The sequence below is a fragment of the Babylonia areolata genome, chromosome 2 (genome assembly GCF_041734735.1).
Source record: "Babylonia areolata isolate BAREFJ2019XMU chromosome 2, ASM4173473v1, whole genome shotgun sequence".
NCBI lineage: Eukaryota > Metazoa > Mollusca > Gastropoda > Neogastropoda > Buccinidae > Babylonia > Babylonia areolata.
Window position 1 is genome coordinate 13,278,425 of NC_134877.1, and position 10,492 is coordinate 13,288,916.

At 39.9% G+C, this 10,492-nt stretch overlaps 1 protein-coding gene across 2 annotated transcripts in view; it reads left to right on the forward strand.

Moving 5' to 3' along the window:
* Window positions 1-9,571, forward strand: part of LOC143297945 (uncharacterized) — a 30,684-nt gene extending 21,113 nt beyond the window's left edge. The window contains exon 7 of one of the 2 annotated variants that reach the window (XM_076610561.1): window positions 8,467-9,571. In XM_076610561.1, coding sequence (XP_076466676.1) covers window positions 8,467-8,670 — 204 coding nt within the window. In that variant the 3' untranslated portion in view covers window positions 8,671-9,571. The remainder of the gene's footprint in view (window positions 1-8,466) is intronic. The other variant, XM_076610570.1, reaches the window with a different exon arrangement.
* Window positions 9,572-10,492: the final 921 nt, after the last annotated feature.

A 10,492-nucleotide genomic window follows, 5' to 3' on the forward strand; every position in this document is an offset into this window, starting at 1 on the left:
AGGGGGACCAGAGGAGGAAGGGCAAGGGATGCTGGAGATGCTGGTGTTCGCAGAGGAAGAGGCAGAGCACGAGGTCAACCCGGCCCTCGAAGGCGTGGCAGCCAGGATCAGCGTGTCTGGACTGTTCCAGACAATTTTCAGCCAGACATCCCAGACTTCACCGCCAATGCAGGGTGTCAAGTAGATACCACCAACTTTGCTGCATTGGACTTTTTTGAATTATTTGTTGGTGATCTGTATCAACATTTCCGCATACAGACCAACAAGTATGCGGCAGAATACCTGGCCACAGCTCAACTGAAGCCGTCATCACGAGCTAGGGCATGGACACCCACAACAAATGATGAAATAAAAACATTTCTGGGTATTCTTTTTTTGATGGGGATAGTGAAAAAGCCAGACATCAACAGTTTCTGGAGTCAAGATCCTCTGATCCGCACACCAGCCTTTCCTGCTGCCATGCCACGTGACAGATTTCTGCTGCTTCTGAAATTCTGGCACATGGCTGATAACGATGATCTGCCACCAGCAAATATACCCAACAGAGACAGGCTGTTCAAGCTGCGGCCTGTACTGGATCACCTGTTTGAACAATTTCAAACTGTATTTGAGCCAGGCAGAGATATTGCCATTGATGAATCTCTGCTTCTGTGGAAAGGGCGCTTGGTGTTCAAGCAGTTCATTCCACTGAAACGGGCACGTTTTGGAATAAAAATCTTCTTGCTGTGTGACAGCACCGGCTACACCTACAGGTTCAGGGTGTATGCAGGGAAAGATGAAAGCACAGCAGAGATCGACCGCCAGTTGCCACCTGAAGCAGCCAACCTGGGACGTTCTGGGAAGGAAGTTGTGCATCTCATGTTGCCACTGCTGAACAAAGGATATAGACTCTTTGTTGACAACTGGTACTCATCATGTGACCTGTTCACATTTTTGAGGAACAGCAACACCTCCTGCTGTGGCACTCTCCGTGCACCCCGGGCTCCAGCCTGCCTTCGTGAGCTGCGTGTGGTGAGGGGACAGACCGAAAGCAGAGTTTGTGACGGCCTTCTTGCCCAGAAGTTTGTGGACAAGAGAGACGTCTACATGCTGACAACTTGCCACAAACCTGCAGCTGAAGACCAGCAGCAGCAAGACCAAAGAGCAGTGAACAAGCCGCCAGCAATTCTGGATTATAACAAGAACATGGGTGCCGTGGATCGACATGACCAGCAGCTGCAGCCCTACGATGCCACAAGGAAAACCCTGAAGTGGTACAAAAAGCTGTGTGTGCGTTTTTTACAAATTGCCATGCTAAATGCACACATCCTCTACAAAAACGCAGGCAACAGCAGTACATTCCTGGACTTCCAGAAGGATGTGATCAATGCAATGATGTTTGGTGACCAAGACCCAGACACTGCTGAAGATGACCACGCTGTTCGTCTATGTGGACGACACTTCATTGATGCCATCCCACCTACCCCACAGAAGGCCCGGCCACAAAGGAGGTGCAGAGTCTGCTGGAAGAAAGGGCAGAGAAAGGATGTGAGATTCTACTGCCCAGACTGCCCCAGCAAACCAGCACTGTGTCTTGAGGTCTGTTTCCGAAAGTACCACACACAGCGCTTTTACTGGCGATAGCTGCTGGGTGAGTACACCCTTTTCATTCTTTTTGTGGACTGTGTGGGAGACTTATGGACCTGGACACTGTAGCACAGCCTTGGACAGTGTGTGTGGTTGATGAAAACAGACAAAAGAAAGACTGGATCATTACCTGGTTGATGTTGTTTCACCTGCAAAATGGAATGACAGTCCCAATTTTTTGTGTGTGTGCACTTCATGGCATTTTTGTGTCAGATTGACTTATTATATGAACTTGAGAGTGTTAAAAACAAAATCTTTGTTCAATTTCCTTTCATTTGATATATACTTTTATGCACTTATCTTCAGTACTTTTTGAAATATAAACAAATTAAGACCATTGGCGTATTTTTCTTGTTTTTCTGAAAATTTTCTCAGCATAGGACATAGCAAAACGTACTAGCAGTGAAGGGGTTAAAGTTCTTCTCTTTATTTCTTTGTTTGACATAATAGTTACTGGTCATGTATTAGCTGTTAGTGTGACTGATTCAGGTTTTGATATAGTAGCTACTATTTGCTGCATATTGTTTGGATATATACACAAACCATTCAAATTATGCATGCACAATGCACACACACACCTTGTACCTTCACAAGATATCTGTCATTATGAAGTTATTTATGGTACTTCAGAACACAAACATCAGGGCTGAAAATGTTTGGGTTAGAGGATAGCATGAAGGGAATCCGAGTTGTTGTCATCATCAAAGAAAGAATGCAAACATGTTCTTAGTTAATGTACTCCACAGACAAATGATTATTTGTCTTGAAGTATATCCCTTGTAGGGCCTCTGGTGTTTCCATTGAACATGGGTCGTCTCTGAATTGAATAGCCATTTTCTTTTTCTTTTTCTGTTAAAAAAAAAAAAAAAAAAAAATCAATGAAAGACATGTCCACATTTTCAGCATTCCTTGTAGATTTTGATTAACTTTCCAGCATGTATAGATGCACATAAGCACCTGACACATTGCAAACAAGTGTTATGTGCTAATATAAATTCTAATCTAAACTTAACGGTTGAAAGGAACACACATAGGGTAAAATTGTTTCACTGGCTTTTCTCCTCTGCCAGTTGAAAGCCTGAGGAGTGAAAGGTCTGGAGTTTAGGCTGAGTTCCTTGCTGACCACCAAGTCATCATTGGGGGTGTATTTATTATGGCCCGTAATTATGACAGTCTAGCAGGAGGTATATACCTTAGGTTTAACCACTTCTTGAACTTGGATAAAGTGCAATTAGCCTGTCCCCACCCCTGTCTGGGGAAGAAACTATTACTGTCTCCCAGCAGTTTAAACTAAAGCCTTCTTACACAAAATGGCAGTTTTGTAAAGCTTTGACTTGGGAGAAAACTATAACAACAGAATTAAGTTTTTAGTGATAAAACATGGTTTTTGATAACCATGATACTGAAGACATTACACAGAAAGGCTTTTCAAAATTTAATTAATGTCAACATGTCACTGAGATAAGTGAAGAATTGACAGTTTCCTGCAACTATTAAATTGAAAAGGAGTGCAGATCCCATATGTGTATTTTCTCAGTGTGTGCCATTGATTGTGCAGCATCTTCTCACATACTGACTCTCTATGTGATTAATGCCCAACCTTTTTATTTATTTATTTATTTTGTTTGTTGCTTGTTTGTGATTTCATTTGCAAATACATACAGTGTATTATATGTTTATCTGCTGCAATTCCCTATCGCAACATAATAACGTCTTCAATAGAAATATTTTCTTTTGCTGATTTCTCACTGATTAGTTTACAGTTGTTGTGAATGTGATCAAAAAAGGGCAAAGTCACTGGGGACATGAGCATACAGGTAGGATATCATGTTAACCTCTTCATTGCCCCATGACCTATATATGTATCATGTCATAAGAAATGCTTTGCTATTTGGCCCATATACGTCAGCATCATTTCAGGATTTTTCACTGTTTTGTTTTAAAGTTGATGTGTCCCAATAGCCCCTATCCAAAAAGCTGTTTATATATATCTGTTTCAGTAATCCGCAAGGAGCAACAGCCAATCACGCTATGTATGATAATATCTGGATGCTATTGTCAGTAACCCCCTCAGTATGCTTTCAAAATGTCGGATGACGAACCACCTTACCTTAGTGGTTTGAAACAGTAGCATGTTGAACTGAAAAGATAAGAGATTTTGCCATACTTGAACTCACTTGGAATGAATGGTCCCGATCGGGGCCTTAGATGGTTTTGAATTTTTGGAGTGGCACCTAATTTCCATAATGACGTTGTGAGCTAAGAATCGCTTAACTGACCTTTCCACTCTCCACTGCGACCAATAAATGCAGTATGTGTTGCTGTGGGCGTGTGTTGCTGTGGGTGCAGGAGAGTTATTTTCACAGTGACTGGTTCATGTTAACAGTGCGTGTCAACAATGGCGTCTGACTCTGTTTCATTTCAGTCACAAGGCAGACAGCAGAATTAGACAACATTATCAAACCATGATGTTCGAAATTTAATCTTTTTCAAACTCTTTGTGCTTTCTTGGATTCGTTTTCAAGTCATCAGTGTGTGCAAATATTGAGCAAAGTATATGGATACTTTCATCATCTCACTGTATGATAGCATAAGAAGGGAGGAAGTTTTATATTTTGTCCCCAGCTAACTCGTTATGTTACTGATAAGTTTGGAAGTTTTCAGTTCATAGATTCTAACTTTGGTTTTTGGCAGTTTTATTTCTTACCCATACAAATAGGTCGTCTGTGGGGAAAGTCAGGGGAACTAATTGGCAGTACTGAGTTAGTAAGTAGTTTACATGCTTGAATTTTATGTTATTCATTACCCTCCACAACTCAAAATTGCCTGGCAAATAGGGAGCACAATGGTGAATGGGGAGCATAAGTCAAAACAGTGCTTGGCACTTAAGAGGTTAATCTGATTTCTGAAAATGAGACAGGGGACAGCTGTCTGCTGGCAACTCTCTTGTCATAATTATCAGAAAACTGGATTCTGGCAAGAACGAAACACTGAGTGGGAATTGAGGGATATGTCAAGTCAGTATATCCTGGTTTCCCCATTCCTCCAGAGGAGGGAGTCAGAAACTGTGAAGACAGTATCCCGCAACAGGGGGTATAGAGTATATGACATCCAATCCTACTATCGGCCTGCTAGATTTCCTGTTTGCAGAGTAGAGAATGAAAATTGGATGACTGTCCATATCACACTCCCCTCAGTCTTCTTCTCTGTAGTGACAGAGCAAAACATTGATGCACAGAGACCAACATGTTTTTTTTAATACTTTTTTTTTTAACTTGCAAAATAAATTACCAATGCACCAGATAACACAAGAGACTGAAAACAGGACACAGAAATGAAAGACACCAAAACAGCAGGTGACACTGATTGAATAGCTTGAAGACCGGCATGTATGTCTACACATAAGTCTGGGCTGTCCCACTCTGATTTTTCTCTGTGCATTGGAAGGAAGGTGGTTCAAATGATGTGGGAAAATTACTGCTTGGAGCAGCAGCAGCTAAAGGCATGTACATTGTGAGAGAGAGAGTGAGAGTAAGTAAGTGTATGTAACTTGGTTTGTTGCTATGGCTTTCTTGCCCCTGAAGTTTCAGCTGCCAGGGATCATGTGACATATGGTCTTTCCCACCAAACTAAGTTCTGCATGCTTGCACACACACACACACACACACACACACACACACCATTTGTATGCACATATACATACAGCCATACGATAGAGAATGGCTATTTCGGTGGTTTGTTATTTCACTGATTGTGTTATTTCATTGTTCAGACTTTCTTCACTTGCAGGAGGCTGTATGTATCTGCAGTTTGAGAAGCCATTGAGAAATTACAAGCAGTTACTGGTGTACAAACTACAATGCTGTTTCTTAGCAATGAAACTGAAATCATAGTTGGTGAAAGACTTCATGGAGTGGTACTGAACTGTACTCAGCATTTTACGGCTGTTTGGACAAATCTTTCCTGTTTCAATGTGATTGCTATATATATCTTTTTAATTTATCTGTTCAGCTGTTCCTGCTAAATCTGGTATTGGACACTACTGAATTTATCGCAGGGAGATGGATGATTTATCAACAAAAAGATGGAGCAGGCTGGAACTATGACTGCAGTTTTCTCTCTTAAGGAGGTGGTTGAAAAGAGGGGAGAGGAAAACAGACCCATTATCATTCCTTTGGAAAAGAAAGAAAACTGATATCTTTTCAAAAAGAAATGCTTGCTGTTTGGAAATTTAGCATTTATTGTAAAGCGCATAGAGCTTCAAGAATATGTGCTGTAGCAAGATGTCTTAATAGATAAATAAATAAATTTACTATTGAATATGTACTGAGGTCTCAGCCGATCCATCCCCCAAACAGGCTTAATCTGTTATACATATTCTATCGCAAGCATAATGATTACACTAATGAATAACATATCTTTGTGCAAAATTGTAACATTGTTATTGTGCACCAGAATCAAAGAACGATTGAATGAAAGCAACTTAACATGTGTCTCTTAAGGCTGAGGTGGGTCATTGCAAAGATACTTGACATGTGATAAACGTAGTACAAGAAAAAATCATTTACAAAGTCGTCTCTCTTTGTTTCAAGTCCATTGAGGCTTCTGGTCTACAGTATCTTTCTGATCTCATTCATCCTTACATAACCTCACGCCAACTCTGCTTTTCTTCTGACACCTGTATGCTTAGGATCCCCCCTGCTCGAACCAAAACGTATGGCCAACTCAGTTTTTCATACCAAGCCCATTTTCTTTGGAATCAACTTCTTCAGCTTCTCCGTCACTCATCTTCGCTGCAATCTTTTAATCCAGTCTGGAGACCCACCTTTTCCTCTCCTGAATAATTCTCAACAGTTTATCCCTTTCCAGTATGAACTAAAATGACTATTAGTGAGTGAGTTTTGATGGTTTCAGAAATTGTTGGTTATATTTTTGATTGTGAACTATTTGCGATTGTGTGCTCTTACTTGTGTGTGTGTGTGCGCGTGTGCTTGTGTGTATTGTGGGTGGGTGTGTGTGTGTGTGTGTGTGGGGGGGGGGTGAATAATTTTTGATAATGTTTGGTAGCTTGTGTTGAATTTCTTCCTTTTTGATATTCACATATGTGTTCTATTTGTAAATGCCAAGGACTTATTTTGAAGATCAGGCGTAAATGCTGCTGCTGATAATAATAATGTAATCTCCTGACAAAATACAAGGATCCTGGCCATGAAAGCCAACTTTTTTAGCAGAAAAGCTAGATCAGCTTTGGACATCATGTATGTTGACAGCCAGCTTTGAACAAAGAAGTAGGGTGCAACTTTAATCCCTGTTACTTGTGTGACAGGAGTTACAGGTCTCTGATTGATGAAGAGGCATTGTGCTTCTGATGAAAGTTGTCCATTGAAATCCAGCTTTTGATGAGGAATTACAGATTGAGATCTGTTTCAACACTGACTGATCAATTACCTTTTCTCTCCTCTTAAACTTCACGCTTGAAATAGTTACCTGTTTCCTCATCAGTTTCCCAGATGGAAGGCTTTAACATTGATTATTGTTAAGAACAACCCAGTTTATCTTCTCTGCATGATTCCAAAGCATGCACTGACCTGGCAACATATCCTCTTCATTTGACAAGAACATTTGGTGAGATGTGTTTGTTACTGTCTCTTTGTTCTCCCATGTTCTTTAGCATGAGAGCAGGTCAGCAAGGATACGTTTTTATTTCCCTGATCGGATATACATACCTGGCTAGATGGATATGGCGTGCTGGTGATTGAAAAATCTCTGTATCCAGTTGTATTTTTTTAAGGGTTTTCCATTCCTCCCAGAATATAGCAACCTTTAATTAAGGTGATGTGTTCCATCTTTCATGCCTGCTGTAGAATCTAAACGGGTTTTTATTCCCACTTCCTTTTATCATATTCTGCATTTGTAGCACCAAGTGTTCTTTCATGAGAAGAACACTTGTGTTTGTGTGCACAAGCATGTGTGTGTACATGTGTGAGTACATATATATATGTATGTGTATGTGGTAAGTCAGGCAACACTTTTTGACATCATCAGATTAGATTGTTAAATGAAGTTTGAAAGATCACTATCTGCAAAACCACTATTCTGTTCCTTTTGTATGGATGTGAGACCAGAACAGTCTACCATGAGCTCATCAGGGCTATACATCAGTCAAATGGACCAGTTGTATCTCTGGTCGCTGCAGAAAGCTTTGGCGTTGCTTAGGAGTATTACGAGCCAAATACACTGGGTTTCTTGCATTAAGGCACTCATTATGTCATGACTGGGTTGGACGTGACAAGTGGAGAGAATGGGGGAACAGGGAGTTCCAAAGAGATTCTTCTCAGAGCTGATAGCTGGGACAGTATATCCACAGAACCAGTTCGAGCATTCCAAGGGTGGCTGGGAAACCGAGCTGAAAGTTGCAGTGTTTGGAAAGTAGCAGTGCCTTGAGGAATTCAACACATTTTGAAACTCCTTTCCTCCAGGAGCTGGACAACAAATAACAAGTCCAGGAAGTGTCAAACCAGTAACTACTGTGTCCTGCTGTCTATGTGGATGACAGTGTCCTCAATAGTTTCAGGCTACAATAACACCATGGGTGACATCTATGTCAGCTTTGGAGGACAACCATGATGATGTGTCCATCAGTGTCATCTTGGAATTTTGGATTTTTTCCTTTGCTTTTCTGAGCTCCCTTCTTCATAAGAAGAAGCAATGGTTCATTTAAACAGACAGATGCATTTCTTAGAAATTTTGCCATTTAAAAAATTTTTTGGTTGATGATGAGTTTGCTTTTTATACTTTACTGGCGTATCTGACTGATAGTATTGTTTGTTTATGTTTCAGGGAAGTAGAATGGACCCAGTGCTGATCAGGAGGTTGGATGAATGTCCGTTGTGGAACCAAGCATCTCTCTGTGTGTCTGTTACTCTGAAATGTTCATATTACTGTTGTTCTGTTGGGAAGGGAAGCATTTTTCATGTGAAGGTAACATGTTGTGATTTGTTTAAAAAGTTTTTATATATTGTCATGCAAACTGGATGCACTTAGCACTGTTGGCTATACATATGAATTGTAAAAAGTTTGTATTGTCCTTTATGTTTATTAGTACATGTATGTCTTTTTTGTTTTAAATGGAAAACAAAGTGTATGTATATTTTAATACATAAATGATTAAATGTTGGGTTTATTTTATGATTATATGATTGTTTGGGTTATTTTATGATTCCAGATTATCTAAAATTGTTGCAGTGTGGTTGTTTTGAGATTCATGAATTTAGGAAAATGTTCTGCTTGGAGGACTTGCTCTTTGTCATAGACATTAACTATATTTTACCATTGACCTGATGGTTGACTATAATTTATGCAACATCATTCTTGCTGTTTCTTTAGTGAAAGTCAGTGCTGTAAAAATAGATAGATAGGGGGATTCTTATTTTCAAAATAATCTACAGTACTTCATAATGAAATTCAACATGAAAAAATTCAGTCTCTGAAGTCATAGTGTAGGTCAGTGATGGTCAGCAGTGGCATCAGCTTACTTATCAACCTCAGCATTAGCATTTGTTTGCATGACCAAATCACCAGAACTGCTTCACATTTAAGATAAGAAGATAAGATAAGAATAACTTTATTATCTCCACCTGGAGAAATTTGGTCAGGTGCATTATCATAACATAGACAAGTAAACAACATGGGGACCATAACTGTAAAAGCCAACAACAGCCCCAACAAATATTACGAAGATACAAATGTAAAAAATATCACATACATCGTTTCATACATACATCCACACACTGCAGGTAATAACTAGTATTCTTAATGTAAAAACAGAAAGAATTAAGAAACATTATTTGAATATAATTATAAACATAGGCTACTATACTGCACATTGATTATAATAGACAGATAAGATAAGAATAAAGATGAATTGCGGAAAACCACAACCAGATAATCAGCACACACCCGCACCGCACCCCCCCCCCCACCCCCACCCCCACCCCACACACGCAGATAACTTGATCAAACAAGAGTAATAAACATATGTTCTCAAATAAAAGCATTTCACATATTCGCTTTTAAAAACATTGCAATTAATTATTACATCGTAATTATTAAACAGAAATATATTTAGAATATGGACGTTAGCCTAATTTGTAGGGTCTGTGTTAAATCCTGAAGTTATTAGTCTCAAAGATATATCTCAGTATTTACATATAAAGCAGAAATAGTGTTTTTTGCATCTGTGACACAGCTTGTTACTCTTTTCTATGACTAGAAAATCGATGGCTTTTTGTTGTTGTTGCTTGTTTTGTTTGTTTTGCTGCTATATCATCTGCACTATTTCAGTGGCATTACTCCAGCTCCCCTCATTCTGAATCTCCCATACACAGCCACACCACAGTTTGTAGCAGTTCCAGCGTTGGCAGTTCACTGGGAACTATTGATGTTAAGTTGCCAGTTGGCCACACACCAGATGAGACCCTGCATTGCTGCTGAGTCAATTCAGTGGTGTTCAGTAGTGCTTGTTCTATTTAATATTTTTAGGAAACCACCTGCTAAGCCCACTTCTGGTGACAGTCACTTAGTCGAAGAGTGAGACTGAGTGAGCACCCTCGCCAGAGTGGAAACCGCCATCACATCCCTCCAGTGACAGTCCCCCGTGAATCTGCTGACACCAAAGACCTTGACACGACCCATCCCAAGGAACTTGATGATTAAAATACCAGATGCATTTTTTTCTTTTCTGGACAACATTTCAAATATCTTTTTAGTACAGAATATGAAATATTTGTGATTCTTATGGTCTCCAGTTCTTGGACAGCATTAATCGCCCCAGCAGAATAGACAACTCTGAAACTTGTACAAGGGC